General features: G+C 30.0%; 2 protein-coding genes across 2 annotated transcripts; both read right to left on the reverse strand.

Annotated features, from left to right (window-relative positions):
- Positions 1-170: 170 nt before the first annotated feature.
- On the reverse strand, positions 171-6,116 carry LOC115888063 (serine/threonine-protein phosphatase 5). The gene is made up of 6 exons (XM_030907633.1): positions 5,881-6,116; positions 5,176-5,687; positions 4,844-5,114; positions 2,362-2,812; positions 934-1,015; positions 171-868 (listed from the first exon to the last, which is right to left on the reverse strand). The coding sequence occupies exons 1-6, from the start codon at positions 5,972-5,974 to the stop codon at positions 809-811; spliced, it is 1,470 nt and encodes a 489-aa protein (XP_030763493.1). The 5' UTR covers positions 5,975-6,116; the 3' UTR covers positions 171-808.
- Positions 6,117-6,258: 142 nt separating this feature from the next.
- Positions 6,259-15,952, reverse strand: LOC115888061 (dihydroxyacetone phosphate acyltransferase). The gene is made up of 11 exons (XM_030907631.1): positions 15,484-15,952; positions 15,221-15,397; positions 14,603-14,732; positions 14,339-14,542; positions 11,774-11,925; positions 10,922-11,552; positions 8,486-8,565; positions 7,015-7,173; positions 6,654-6,826; positions 6,537-6,598; positions 6,259-6,483 (listed from the first exon to the last, which is right to left on the reverse strand). The coding sequence occupies exons 1-11, from the start codon at positions 15,667-15,669 to the stop codon at positions 6,413-6,415; spliced, it is 2,025 nt and encodes a 674-aa protein (XP_030763491.1). The 5' UTR covers positions 15,670-15,952; the 3' UTR covers positions 6,259-6,412.
- Between the last annotated feature and the right edge of the window lie 109 nt (positions 15,953-16,061).

Below are 16,061 nucleotides of genomic sequence, written 5' to 3' on the forward strand. Positions count from 1 at the left end.
TTATTTTTTAGATAATAAATATTTTTTTTTAATAAATTACAAATGTTTGCTTTCCCTTTTATAGTTTATTTAAAACCTGAAAAAAAAGAGTATTAATTGTTGAAACTTTTGTTTGTTAAAAACCAAACTCGGAAGTAATTTTTCGATAAGGATAAGGAAAAAAAGCAGCGCTTTCTAAAACTAAGTTTATTAAAATATACACTATCAAAATTGGAACAATATCTTGAAATATTGAACATACATACCTAGTTGCCCTGCCAAAGTTTTATCAAAAAACGACAGTCGGAGAAGGCAGTTGGAAATCTCTAGATTAACTAAAATTATGCGAAATAACACAGTATGTATTTTACTAATAAATGTTTCTCGTAAAGTAATAACAAAAAAATATAGTTACTTGTAACTAAAAAAAAACGGAAAAAATACCATATTGAAAAAAAAAACATCGTCATAGTGACCTTCGAATTCTGCAATCGATGAAAGTTTTTCTGTCAGGCCCACTGTAATATCATTAAAAATCATTAAAACTGACATAAAAACTGCAAAAATTAATATTTAAAAAGTCAAAGTTAATAATCATTCAAAGGTTACTATGACGTCAGTTTTTTCCGATTATATGGTTCTAGCAAGCAAAGATTGTGGAGTATGTTCATCTTTGGATCTCGAATTATTGATAGTCGATAACAAAAAAAAATAATATAATAATTTTATAGTTTGTTCGATGGGTATTGCGTTTTAACAAAAAAAATGACTGGTTATCGTTTAATAAAAAAAACATAACTATAAATTACACTACAACATAAGCCAGGTACTAGCACATTAAACTTAATAATGAATTTGCGTACGCCATTGGTTTGACGTCTGGATGGCTCTGAAAATAAAAACAAAAAAAAATATGTGTAATTTGATTTTTTATAAGGATTATAATCAACTTACCACAGCTTCATATGTTGTATACTTAGGAATCATGTCTTTGCCATTTAAGACAATAAATGCACCTTTATTTCCCATTGTATCGCTAAAAAATAATACCAGTAAAAATTAAATATATTTATTCTAACGCTATATACAGGGTGTCCCAGGCTGATCGTGCGTTTTAAGTAAAGAGTTTAAAAAGTGTATTTATAAAAATATATCTCGTATTTTCGCTCTTTAGTGATATCTAATAGCTGATATAATATTCCGTATGATTGAAAAAAAAACAGCGCAAAGTTGGCTCGAAAATGATCCTGCTTTTTGAACAAAGCGTCAAAATATGACATGGCCAGATCTAGTGTTTTACATCACTTGGCGTTTAAAGTCATAGGCTACTGGTTAAAATCGAAGAAAAATATACGCTTTAAAACTAAGTCTTAAATAACTAAAAAACGATTAATTTTAGGTATAGGAACATGTATAGTTTAAAAGTAACGAATTGAAATGCCTTTCCACTAGTGAAATAAAAAACGTGGGTTTCAATTTGAAAAAAACGATTTATGATAATTTTTTACTCACTCAATTCCATGACAACTACCGCCATTACTATATGACATTTAAACAATTTAATTTTAGAAATAGATAGCTACATGTCTTCTTTTATGGCACAGTATAGTCTGTGAAACGAATAAATTTGAATTTGACAGTTCCCGCAGGCTTTCCTAGTGTTAATTATATTAGGTTAGCAACCTGCGGCTATGCATTTTTTTTGTTGTCTGATATTTAGAAATGTCAAAAGCTGATGACATTTTACTTTTGACAATTATGACATTTCGTGTTGATTTTTGCAAGAAGAGGAAGAACTGTCACTTGTTTTATTATTTTCCTTTTCTATTTCATGAAAGTAAAAAAGAATTACCTATCTAATTCGTTCAGGCACTCAATTTAAAGAATATCAGTAACTTTTTTGACAGAGGGATTTTATATTTGCCATGTTGGTAAAAAATAACGGTCAAAATTCAAAGTTATTCATTTTATAGACTATAGCTGTGGTAATCACTAAATTTGACTTTTGGGCTATACAAATTTTTTTGACAGGTAGTTTTTTTTTCGTCCAAAAATTTTAAATATTTTTTTTTCTCAAAAACGGTTAATGTTAGGTATATAGTGTTTAACATCAATCTTGATAGAATTTTACAGAGAATTTAAGTATGTAATAAAAAATGGATAAGAAAGTTGCTGTCAACTTCCGGAATTTTCGGAAGTACCGACATATTGAAAATACTTTTAATCAATAGATCTCGTTGTAAAACAATGATTGCAAAAAGTCTCCGACCTATTGTGGTTCTCTAGAAACTTCCAATGCACGCTCAGCCTGGGACACCCTGTATAATAGATGGAGAATATCCTAACCACTCGCTGGTTCTGGACACCCTAGTTCACACTTACCAATAATTGGGAGCCGAAAACACCGTTATACACTTCCCCTCGTGCGCTACCTCGTACCCGTCATTCTTCACCTCGTGACTCCGAATAACGTAGTCCAAATTGTTCAGTTTCAAGAACTTCTTGGTCACGTCCGGCCCGAATTGACACCCGACGCCTCTTTTACTCGGCGCCCTGCCCTCTTGCGGCTGCGGGTCGGACCAGAGCAGCTCGCACATCGGCCCGTCTTCCGGCGGCTGCCTGTTCCTGTCGATCTGCCTGATTTCCTCCAGCGTGACGTCGTCGCGCGAGAACAGGCCTCCGTGCATGACGAGGACGCGCTTGTTTAGGCAGTGAGCGAGGGGGAGCCAGTTGTACACTTCGGTGAAGAGCTCCGCCATTTGAGAGCTGTACTTGGACTTGACCTCGCCGTCAAAGCCGTACATTTGGTTCATGGTGGCACTCTCGTGATTGCCTAAAATATCAGAGCAAATTTATAATTTTTTCTTATGATTTTATGGAATGTACAGGGTTGTTCTGTTGTTCATCACATATGACACGGAGTATTGTAGCTAAACGATTAGATTTTTACAAATTCTAAGTTTTGGGTTCGTTGAAGGACTATTAAAGCTACAATTTGAAAATATTTTTACAAGATACAGAGTCCAAATAAGTCCCAAATAAATAAAAAATAACACAGTTGTGTTTTTTAAATGGAACATCCTGTATATTATTACATTTTTAGTTTCTACGATTAGAATAAAGGTAAATTGGACTAGGGTTTATCACACTTAAACCTTACCGTTTCTGAAATATTTTCAATTTTGTATAATTGCAGTAAACATTTTAAGGCTTATTCATTTCTCCAAAGGTATCAAAGTTTTTAATGCTAAATCTTTACTGAAGTTTATTTATTGATCAGTTATTTGTGTGCAGTAATAAAAATAATACTACCTCATACAGAGTGTCTAAAAATGTATTTTAAATAATTTCTAGCTTTAATCGGCAATAACTTGTTTAATTTAAATGGAACACCTTGTATATTTTAGAAGAATCAGATGCACAATTTAATTGTCTATCAAATTGTATTATACCATTTTTTACGTATCCCTTCAAGTTATCGTAGAAATCGCGTTTTCTTATAATTTGTCCTCATTTATAAATATACCCATGGAATATAGACATTTTAGATTGTTTTAAAAAAAATAATTAATTACATACGTAATTGTGTTAGTTAATAAATTATTCTAAATAAATGTTGATTTGAAACAAGAAATCAATATAATAATAAGTTATGAAAATGAACGTCTCTGTTGTTATAAATAATCATTTGTCAAAAAATGAAATAAAATTTTTAAGCTGTTACTTTTTACCACACTGTCTAATACACATACAAAATTCAGTTTTTTAATATTTGAAGCAATTATTATTAATCAGCGGAAACAGTCAATTAATGTAGTTTGGAAACTAAAATCATATTAATTGGCCCTCTTTAACAAATATTTAAACAGTTTTTTTTATTTTTTAATGAAATAAATGAACTAGGTATATTGACAATATTAGTATCTGTACTCTTTAAAAATTTGTTACATCTTTAAAAATAATTTAAAATATCAGTATTCCATGAGTATATTGATAAATATGTCTAAATTACAAGAAAATGCATTTTCTACGAAAACTTGAAGAGATAGCTAAAAAGTGGTACAGTACAATTAAATTGTGCAACTGATTTTCATAAAATTTACAGGGTGTTCCATTTAAATTAAACAAGTTACTACCGTTGACAAGAAGCTGAAATTCTGGTAATTGCTTGGTATTTGCGGCTGATTATAGACTGCTGCTGACGGCTCTCAAAATGTTGCCATTATTTTTTAAAATTTTCAAAGCGAAATAACTCGGTTATTATTAATTTATTTTAAAAATGGTAAGGGGAAAATAATATGTTTCTTTTGGCCAGATCCGCCACCCCCTAAAATATCTGCACTTATTTCTGGGACACCCCGTATAAATATTATAAGACTGTTTATATTAACTTCTTCATAAATACTTAGCCTGAGTTATTCATTAATTATAAATGTTAAAAAGACAAAGCTAAAATTTATTTTTAGTCATATTTTTTAAATATAATACCACACAGTAATATAATCTAAAATTAGGAAGCAAATTAAGTAAACAAAGTTATTCAAAGAATGAAACTTATTCACAACCTTATCACCACTTATTATTTTTTCATTTATTTTTGGAATTAATATATTTATGAGATTATTTTGGATCTAAAATTAAAATTAGTTGTTTGTTGTATGATTTTCTGTAATTTTGGAAGATATTAAATAGAAAATAATCTCAAAAAATGTAATAATATTAGGAATATACACTTAAAAAATATTTTCACATTAATTATTCCAACAAATGTAGCAATATTGTGAAGATATATTACTGTTCAACAAATTAAAAAAGTGTTAAAATTAGGCTACTTAAAAAAAATACTTTATAAAATATATCTTACCTCTCGACATATAAAAATGATTCGGATATAACAATTTAAATCCAAACAGTGTAAATATACATTCTACCGAAAAGGAACCTCGGTCCACAAAGTCCCCATTGAAAAGATATGGATTGGTCTCGGAAGGTAAACCGTTCAATTCGAATACATTTAATAAGTCGTAGAATTGACCGTGTATATCACCACACACAGTAAATTTGTCCTTGTCACCAAAAGTAACGTCTATTAATGTAGGTTGAGCCATGAAGTAATTTTTGATATCTAATAATATCTAAAATCAATCAAAAAAATGTTGTAAAAGATGTATTATGTTCAAAAATATATATTCTTACTTTGTAGGCATATTTCCTATGTAACCTTCCCTGATTTTTATATGATTCCATTAATTCCTTCATGAATTTTAATGTAACTTTCCCGTTTTCTAACTCCGGACCTGTATATTCGTTTTCTATGCTCATTCCTTCTATATTAATCGTATCGGCGATGCTTTTCTTCTTGTAATCCACCGAAATGGCCTTTTCAAAAGCGATTTTCTTCACTATCTTATTACACTCGTTATATTTTAACTTGGCATCTTTATCACTAGGTCTCATTTTTGTTACATATTCGTAATCTTTCAGAGCTTCCTTCCATTTTCCTAGGGCCATAGTAGCGGCGGCCCTCCTGTAGAACCCTTTGACGTAGGTCTTATCTAATTCTATTGCTTTGGAGGCATCAGTCAAAGCCGATCCGAAGCATTCCATTTTCAGGAAGGCGAAGCTCCTGTTCCCGTAATATATTGCCACGTTAGGATTAGTTTCGATTGCTTTGGTATAGAGATCAATGGCATCATTAAATTGTTGCTCTACGAAACACGTAAAATAAAAAAACACAGGTAAAATAAAAATCGAAAAATATTCTAGGTTAGATAAACAAATATTAAATTTCGCTTAGTGATGCGTGAATAAACATGACGAAAGCACCGTAATACACGTTAAATAGGCAAGAAGAGGATTAATTATCGTAAAAATGAGACTTAAATTAAAAACTTAGCTTACTTTTGAAACAATCGTTCGCCTCGGTTTTGTATTTCTCAGCGAGTTCGGCATCTTCCGCGGCGACTGTGGGGTTTTCTTGTGCATCGGAACTCATGATTTAATGCGAGAAACTATTTTATTTACAATTAATTAATTAATTACCTATTATTTTTGCTATCGACTGAAATAACACAAAATTTGAGAGATTTCCGACATTTCTTTTTATAAAAATGACATTGACTTTTCGGTGACTGACGTTTCAAAATAAGTGTGGCCAATAGACAAATTCGAAAAATTATTAAGTCACGTGACATCACTGACATTTTTGAATTTTTTTAAACTTTATAATTGATAAAATCGATTAAATTTAAATGAAGAAAAGGTAAAAAATACACTGCATTGGCATTTACTACTTTATTTAAAAAAACAGCACAAGGTAATACTTAAACAATACTTAATTTTGTAACAAACTTTTAAAAATACAAAAAGGACAATACTTTTAGAAAAAATACTTCTAGGAATGTGTGTATACTGGGGCATAATGGCAAGTTCTTCATATTTTACTGCGAATATGCGAAAATATTTCGAAGTTTTTTATAACGCGGAACGACGGAATGTACATCTCTGGAAAAAAATTGTTGTAACTACACATTCGTCAATAAATAACCCAAATTTACCTAATTCTTTCCTAAGTCTGAGGATCCTGCCTCTATCTACTTCGTACACATATTGACCATCGCTAGAAAACAATAAAAATAAACATAAATCCACGTAATTACATGTAAAGTCCTCACTGTCTAGTTTTATGTAACATTTTTTTATTCGTTAGCGAATTCAAACAGTTCCCCAAGGTATCCAAAGTCATACAGTACGGATGAATAAAAATTTTCTTTTCTGAAATAGCATCTTCCAGGAGTCTTTGAAAGTTTGCCAATAAAGCTTTCTCACTAATTTGTTCTAATGTTTTCTGAAAAAATTTTAAAAATAGGAGAATTTAAATCATAGTGTAAATGACTGACACATCTAAAATTCTGACATAGTTTAATGTTAGTTTTTAATCAATGGGATATAGGGGTCGATCTGACCGAAATTATCATCAATTTTAATTTCTATGGCTACTGTGACGCCGTTTTTTTCGATAGTAGAATACTTTACCTGTAATACTTCAGTCACAATAAAATAAGCTAGGATAAAAGGCTGAATACTACTTATTAATACTTCTTCCAGATAATTTTGCTCAAAAATACTATATTCGTTATTATTAACAGTAACTACTTTCTGTTCTATTAATCTGAGCAATGCTTCTTCAAAATTCTAAAATATAAATATTTTGTTAGTAATTTAGTTCATGTTAAGATTTTTATATACATATTAAAGTTAACATTTTCTATATTATTTATACAGGATTGCGCACCTCATTCGCCTCGGTTGATTATACGAAAACGGAAAGATGTAGAAACAAAATATTTTATGGGTAAAATTATTTGGAAATGTACAGGGTGTTTCAGAATTAAGATCCATACCAAAGTTATATTTTTTCTTATGGAACACCCGGTATTTTATTTCATTTTTGGATTTTTGGGTCCAAAAAAACGTATTTATTATAAGCATTTCTTGAAAACTTTTCTATTTCGCAGAGCTATGGTAGTGTGGTTTATAAAAAACCTATTCATACCTACCTGTCGTTGGAAGTTAAGAAAGTGAATTTGCCGTAATTGGCTCTTTTATAGAAATTCCATATATCTACAAGTGATAGTGATCGTAAAATAAATAAAAGAACTATTTCTTCGTTTTTCTTGAAAGAATAATAAATACCTACATATTTAATAAATATTATTTATTAAACTACTGTAGGCAAATTAAATAAAAATAAACTGCTATACATTTAAATAAAGTCCATAAACTAATTTCGATTTTAAAAATAGCTGCTGTCACTAAAAACTTGACATCAACCATCTTGGTTCCCATTTTACTGAAAAATGGCTCTTTCTTCAAAATCTGAGCTAGATAGGTATAGGAAACCCTAATATAGTTTGAAAGAGCATTTAAATCTGATTCGATTTATTTAAAAAAATACAGGGTGTTGTATTTGAAATAACGAAGTTTTTATGTAAAATAAATATTTAAAAGAGACCAGCAATTTTTGATACCCCTGTATACATTAAACAAAGGAATTAAATTTTTCAGTGGAGTTTATTTCTCTGGCTTAAATGTCAGCACAAGAATTAATTCTGAAAAGAAATGTACAGGGTGTTAATAATCTATTCTATTGTGGCATGCATTTTAAATGTCTTTAAATATCTCAAAAACCAAAGATTTTAAAGATATTTAACCCTTATAATAAATGCCTTATTTTATGTCCAAGAATCCAAAAATGAGATAAAATACAGGGTATTCCATAAGAAAAAATATAACTTTGGTATGGATCTTAGTTCTGAAACACCCAGTATATTTCAAAATAATTTTAAATTGTGCACATTGCCTTCCCACATATACTCATAAAATATTTTGTTTCTACATCTTTCCATTTTCATACAATCAACCGAGGCGAATGAGGTGCGCCACCCTGTATACAAAAATTAAACATATTAATTTTAAAGAACGTTAAATAAGAGTTACCACCCACCATTTTACACCAACTTTCTAAAAGAACAAATTCAAGGCAGAAGATAGACCGTAAAGTACGAAAATGCACAAAAAGATCATCTACAAATAAAAAGAGCACCAGTTAGTTTCAATACTACCCGTATAAACATAGTTTACAGTCAAACAAAATTGCGTATTTCAATGTCTTCATTTAAATGGCACATATTTTTTGAAACACCCTGTATATTTAATAGATCATATTTACTAAGGAGAAAAAATATTCCCAATAATTGCTACTAATAAACAACAAACTAGTTAATATAGACATTGATTTTTTTTATTCAACTTTGTTTGATATGATAGTACGAGAGCTAGCAACGTTGCAAAAACAAGTATTTTAAGACGTCTGGCTCTTTCATATATCTTTTACTATGCTCTCTGGAACAGCATGCGGCCCGTCTGGCTGCCGGTAAACGTTGCGTTCCCTACTGCGCGTTGAAAGAAGATCCTATATTTTTATTAGTCCTTTAAATTCTAGTATTACATTTTAATCGAACATTTCTCCATAGCGCAGTGCGTAGAGTTTCCGACCACGAACCGATGATTCAGAGTTCGAATCCGGGTCAGGGCAAAGACTTTTTTATTTTATTTTCGTTTATTTCTGATAGTAAAGTCACAAATTAACTACAACAGATGCGAAAGAACACCGAATTACGCGTTCAGGTTTCTGTGACCTTCAGAAAGAGTTCATAGACAATCCGCTTCGATGTATAGTTTGGGTTATTATTTGTTTGGGTGAAAATAATCTGCACCAATATGTTATCGAGGCATATAATCTCACAGTAATTTAATAGATTGCTCGTCATATTATATCAGTTCGTAGGAGATTAGGAAAAAAAAAAGATATTTATAGTATAAAAAATTAATTTATTTAACAAAATTTAATTAAAGATGTGACAAAATAGTTACTTTTCTATTGGTTCTATCGGACTTTTTTCGACTATATAAGTCTTTATTTTTTGTAAACTTTAATGCATAAAATATTTTCAATCTAATAAATAATTTAATGATGTAAATAAGAGGAAATTTCTCACATGGATGGTCAAATTCTATAGTTTTCATTATATCAAACAGCCTCTGAATGTTTTCTTCAGTGCAAAACTCATCAAAATTTAATATAAATAATTTTTCCATTTCCAGTACATAAAATGAACAAATTTTTCCACTTTCATGATCAAAGGCTTTTAAATGGGTAAATAATTTCGAGTTATCCAGAGATTCGGATTTTTTTGCAAATTTTAGACAAATATCACATTGATGTATTTGAAGGCCCTTTTAATTGATGTAGTCAAACATAATTAAAGGCATTTTGAGTTGAAAACATTTCTCAGAGGCTGTTTGATATAATGAAAACTATAGAATTTGACCACCCATGTGAGAAATTTCCTCTTATTTACATCATTAAATGATTTATTAGATTAAAAATATTTGATGTATTAAAGTTTACAAATAAAGATTTATATAGTCGAAAAAAGTCCGATAGAACCAATAGAAAGGTACTATTTTGTCACATTTTTAATTAAATTTTGTTAAATAAATTAATTTTTTATACTATAAATATCTTTTTTTTCCTTATAAATAAACACATTTGTATCCCATTTTAAATAAGATATACCGTATGATCGAATAAAAACGGCGTCAGCGATGGCTATGAAATGAAGATCGCTGTCATTTTATATGTAAATTTATATAGGAAATGCCATCGATCGTCATTTCCAAGCCAACTGGACGCCGTTTTTATTCGATCATACGGTACAAATTACCAAAACTTAGAAATAACAGTTCAAAAGTTCAACAAAAATCCTACACCCGTTTTTAAAAAGAAACATATAACCATGCACTATGTCATTCCAGCAAGCGAATACGACACAGCATAGGTTTCCGGACTAAACGACTGGTGTATTTACACCACTCAATAGGCGTGTGGGGTGTGCTGAGCGGTTTCCGATGCAGTCGCTTTCTTTCGCATCTGTTATAGGTAATTTGTGGTAAAGTATTAAATATTTGTTTTTTTTTTTAATTACCAGAATTATTTAATACTTTACTATCAGTATATAAACGAGAATAAAATTAAAAAGTCTTTGCCCTGACCCGGATTCGAACTCTGAATCATCGGTTCGTGGTCGGAAACTCTACGCACTGCGCTATGGAGACATGTTCGATTTATGTTCAATACTAGAATTTATAGGACTAAATTAATAAAAAATATAGGATCTTCTTCCGATGCGCAGTAGTGAACGCAACGGGTATCGGCAGCCAGACGGCCGCATGCTGTTCCAGAGAGCATAGTAAAAGATATATCAAAGAGCCAGACGTTTTAAAATACTTTCTCGAAAACGTTTAGACTCTTAGACTATGAGTTACTGTAAAGTACCAAAATTAGAACTACCAGATGTGAACACAGGACCAAACTTACCTTTTTTCATGGTACCAGGACTTCTTAAAATGATAACAATCAAAGCAGCATCGACTAAATAGTGCAGGACAGGATTAACATAGATTTGTAACATTACAAAAGGTACAGAATATGCTATAGTGTCCTCTGTTAAAGAATGCCCTTTTAATTTATTTGGATTCACTGGCCCAACAACAATTTTGTTCTCCACTAATCCTATTCTATCATCTATTTCATAGATTAAATTCGAATGAACTTTTAGACATTCGTTTATATCATTTTGTATATCAGTTATAAATATTCTTGCACCCCATTCTTGTAGTATCTCTTTCAAAGCATTCATTTCAAACACTAGTTCTTTTCTACTTATAAATTTATTTCCTTTGGTTAAATTATAGTTCATCACCCAAGAAACGAGATTAAAACAACTAAGAACGGTACTTTTTTGTTGTCTCTGTACTATTTCATGTGCCAGAGGGGGTATATATGCTTTTTCTTCTTCTGTGATTTCCTGAATGTGTAAAGGGCCAAAACTGTGAGCTGTTCTGTCTAGTTTTGCTCCAAAGTACTCCCTTATCGATATAGGTTTGTCAAAATGAATATACATATTTCCAAAATTTTCTTTAATTATTTTCAGCGACTTGAAAAATCCCTAAAATTAAAATAATTGTCACAAAAATTGAAAAAAAAAGACGTCATGGTGACCTATGAAATGACAATCTTCTCTATTTTCACGAAATGTTTAATTTTTACTCAATAATTTTTTATTTTAGGTCGCTTCTCTGGAAACTATATTATTTTTTCGGCAAATTATCATAGATAATCATTTCAGAAGCTACTGTGACACCGTTTTTTTTTTTTAGTTTTACTTACAGATGTACTTTCTTTTGGCTTGGGTATTCCTAACAATTCGAAACTGAACAAGCTTTCCTCTAATATTCTGTCATAATTAATACTAACAGGTACGAAAAGGATGTCGGGTACTTGTCCCAGGAAAAAGGCTTTTAAAATCATCATTATCAAGCCTGCAATGGAATATATACAGGGTGAACCAGTGTTTATCAAAAAGTGTAATTTTCAGATTTTCACTCAAACCTAGTGTATTTTCGTATCAATTGATACCTAGTTTTTAAAAAAATACTAACTACATACATATACAGGGTCCGGCAATAGTGCGTCGGGCATCTGTAGCTCCTAAAATATAAAACTTAAGAATTTTGTTTAAGTGCAGACCTAAAGTATGTACCAGGATGTATTTCAGGAAAATATTTTAACTTCTATAGGGTGGCTCAAAAAAGTGTGAGTGGACCTGGATGATTTTTTTAAATGGAACACCTTGTATATTATTGCATTTTTGGCTTCCTTTCAGATCACTTTACATAACCCTAAGATATGAATAAATATATTTCGATAGTTTCAGCGATAATTAAAAAATAAATCAAAAATATATATTTTTTAGCCCTTCTTAAAAAAATTATTAAAAATTCAAGAACTGTTCTGAAATCAAAACTATGTTAGGTATTTACTTTAGATGGTCCGTCCTTACTTTACTATAAATTTGGTAATCGTAAATCATACAGGATGTTCAATATTCTACGCCAAACTTTCTAAAATATAAAATATTTTTCTTTGTTTTTTTTAAATGGAACACCCTGTATATTATTTTTTCATTAGATGGAGGGTTAAAAAATGAACATTTTTTGTATTTAGAGTATTTCAAAATTTTTTACGGTTTCGCAGATACACGCAGTATTATTTCATATGGCGCTTTCAGTGGTAAAATTCTAGAGAAAAATCATTGTGTGTCTGTGATAAAAATTTACTGTGGAAAATGCCATATGAAATATAAAACCGCAAATATCTGCGAAACCGTTACAAATTTTGAAATATTCTAAATACAAAAAATGTTCATTTTTTAATTCTCGGTCTATTGAAAAAATAATATACAGGGTGTTCCATTTAAAAAAACGAAGAAAAATTATTTTATATTTTAGAAACTTTGGCGTAGAATTTTGAACATCCTGTATGATTTACGATTTTCATAATTATAGCAAAGTAAATACAGGCCATCTAAAGTAAATACCTAATATAGTTTTGATTTCAGAACAGTTCTTGTATTTTTAATTTTTTTTTAAATAGGACTGAAAAATATATATTTTTGATTTATTTTTTAATATCTCTGAAACTATCGAAATATATTTATTCATATCTTAGGGTTATGTAAAGTGATCTGAAAGGAAACCAAAAATGCAATAATATACAGGGTGTTCCATTTAAAAATATGATCCAGGTCCACTCACACTTTTTTGAGCCACCCTATAGAAGTTAAAATATTTTCCTGAAATAAATCCTGGTACATACTTTAGATTTGCACTTAAATAAAATTCTCAAGTTTTTTAATCTAGGAGCTACAGATGCCCGACGTACTATTGCCGGACCCTGTATAAAATGCTAATGTTTATCTGTGTCGTCTCTACTGAAGTAACAACTTGCTCTAGAAAGTTGCTTTTTTTACTAAAAGATAGCTAATTGGCTTTTCTAAAAACTGTCGTCGCCGGATTTTTTGTTTTTCATTTAATTAAAAAAATATAAAAAGTATTTTTTTTTTTCCTGATGCGCCAGGCTTCAACTAGTTATTAAATATTTAAAAAATATATTTATAAAATAATTAAAGCATAAAAAAAACACCAATTTTCATCCAAATATTGACGTTACTTCAGAAATTATTTGGAAAAAATCGAAATAAAAATGCGAATATTATTACATTTATACGAACTTTTTTACTTATTTTTATCTGCAGAATATGCTGCCGTAGTTTCCGGAATACAGTTCGGAACACCCTGTATTTCATAAAAAAAAGATTGGCGTAAAAATCTCACATGGAAAACATCACATTTTTAGGACACTCACTTATTCTGTATTATTAAATTCTATAGTTTGTCCAGCGACAGTTGTGTCATCATTTTTTTTTCTGTCATTTTTTGGATGTGATCTGTCGATATTTTCCCTAACTTGTTGGACAGACTATAGTTGAACTTATACAGGGTGTCCCAGAAATAAGTGCAAGTGTTTTAAGGGCTGGTTGGCAGATCTCGATAAAAGAAACATATTTTCTCTCTATCGTTTTTCAAATAAGTCCAAAATAACGGTGTTATTTTACTTTGAAAATTTCCAAAAAAAAAATATTTTTTGCTAAAATTTTGAGATGGATCTTTTTCGGATTTTCTTTCTTGTAAATTTAATGTAATACCTATGTTGCCATACTGTCAAGAAATTATGTTTTTTAACTAAAAACTAAAAAAATTTCCAAAAAATTTTTCAAAAAATTTTGAATTTTTAAAAAAATGTTTTCGAGAAAGAAACCTCTTAGGCGTGTTACTGATGCATTTATTTCTGTGACACCCTGTATGAGCGACAAGAATATTAAAAAAAACTTACCGTATTTTGGAGCTAAGCTCTTATTACTTCTACTTCTAGTTCCCTCGATAAAAAACTCAATTGGCTCATCACCATTTGCTACCAACTGATAAATATACTCTTTAAAAGTTGGCCAATATATCGGATCACTGTTTGAAGCCCTTTTAATGTAAAAAGCTCCAGTATTTCGCAGCATTTCACCCATGCCCATCATCCCATGAAAATCTAATATATTTTTATTTTATTTTAATAATCTTCAAGCATGAAATCTTACTTTAAACTTACCCATAGCCGCTGCAATGGCTGGAATTTCCAAGTCAAAGGTAAAACAGATATAGGAGAACAAAATGAAATCTGCGTAACTTCTGTGAGATGGCACGTATATCACAGGACAGTCACCCATTCGGTTTTTCAGCTAAAATTGCATTAAAACAAATTAATGTGATATATACAGGGAGTTTTGAAAAACAGGTGCCATCTCTTGTGGCTATGACAACTTTGGTTCAAAAATATAGTTGAATCGCCCTGTATATCTATGAAAATATTTTTAAAATGTGCAATACTATTGCCTGCATATTTTACAAAAAACAAATAAAGTAAAATTCTCAAATAGGAGACAAATAATCTCAAATAGGAGATCAATGTTGAGCTTTATTTTAAACACTTTTTTCCCCCTGTGTATAACGAGATCCTAGAATATCATTGTTAAAAAAACACTTAAAAATCACTATCTACATAAATATCTATTATATTAACCTTTGTCCTTCATTTTTGTGTAATCAAAAAATACTTTTTAATAATTATGTTTATTTATTTAGGTATCTTATTTACCCAATATTAATAGATTTTTTATTAAAAAACATATTATAATTAATTAACTCAATTTAGACAAAACTTGTTTACCTCTGCTACACCTTCATAATTAACATAAATACCCGTACAAACTCTCAGACATATTTTTGTCAAAACTAGAGCTAGCCATCGTATAATTTTCATATTTTTCTTGTATCCGATTTCATCTAAAATTTGTCTTACATCGTTTTCAATATCTTTTTTATTTACATTCTTACGCTGGCTTATCTAAAATGGGAAATTAAACTTCCTTAAATTATATGCCCTACTTTTTTTGTACTATATACTACTGTAAATAACTATAACTTACCCACCTCTTCTATTAAATTTCGAATTTTAAGACTCTTTAATACAGCATATTTATGTGACTCTGGAGTTGGTTTGGGATTTATAACCACAGGGTATTTAATATTTAACTGTCTCGAAGCCCAAAACCAGTTGCTGAATTCTGCCCTTCTTGCACTCAGAATATCTTCATATTCCTTCTGATATAAAGTCATTATTAATTACTGAATTTTGTAGCAGTTTCATATAAAAAAGTATGTATTTTTATACATAATATCGCTGCTAAGCTAGGTAAAACTACACTGAAAACAAATCTTCGACTTCATTGTTCAAAGATTGAGAAATAATTTGAATAACTTGATTTTAGTGACGATCGGGGACAAGGTTCGTTATTTGTACGATGACGCGTGTTGTTAACAATTAATTACGAAATATTTTGTTAATTTATAAAAATTCGCTTTATTGTTTATTTTAATTTTCTGTCTCTGTCATTTTTCTGTCGGCTGTCGGCCACCTGGCGACCTGTTTCGATATTATTACGAATTGTATTTTTAGTTGCATAAAAATTCTGTTTTAACTAGTAATTATTTTGATTTCACCATTGGCA

The sequence above is a fragment of the Sitophilus oryzae genome, unplaced genomic scaffold (assembly GCF_002938485.1).
Source record: "Sitophilus oryzae breed Bouriz unplaced genomic scaffold, Soryzae_2.0 scaffold_682_pilon_pilon, whole genome shotgun sequence".
Classification (NCBI taxonomy): domain Eukaryota; kingdom Metazoa; phylum Arthropoda; class Insecta; order Coleoptera; family Curculionidae; genus Sitophilus; species Sitophilus oryzae.

Excerpts from the sequence above, each read along its gene's own strand:
- LOC115888063 (XM_030907633.1), bottom strand. The coding sequence starts at position 5,974 with ATGAGTTCCGATGCACAAGAAAACCCCACAGTCGCCGCGGAAGATGCC. Across the intron at positions 5,115-5,175 it reads ATAGGAAATATGCCTACAAA|ATATTATTAGATATCAAAAA; the intron begins GTAAGAATATAT and ends GATTGATTTTAG. Across the intron at positions 869-933 it reads ATACAACATATGAAGCTGTG|AGCCATCCAGACGTCAAACC; the intron begins GTAAGTTGATTA and ends TTTTATTTTCAG.
- LOC115888061 (XM_030907631.1), bottom strand. The coding sequence starts at position 15,669 with ATGACTTTATATCAGAAGGAATATGAAGATATTCTGAGTGCAAGAAGG. Across the intron at positions 14,543-14,602 it reads AGCCATTGCAGCGGCTATGG|ATTTTCATGGGATGATGGGC; the intron begins GTAAGTTTAAAG and ends AAAATATATTAG. Across the intron at positions 8,566-10,921 it reads TCCTGGTACCATGAAAAAAG|ATGATCTTTTTGTGCATTTT; the intron begins GTAAGTTTGGTC and ends TTTTATTTGTAG.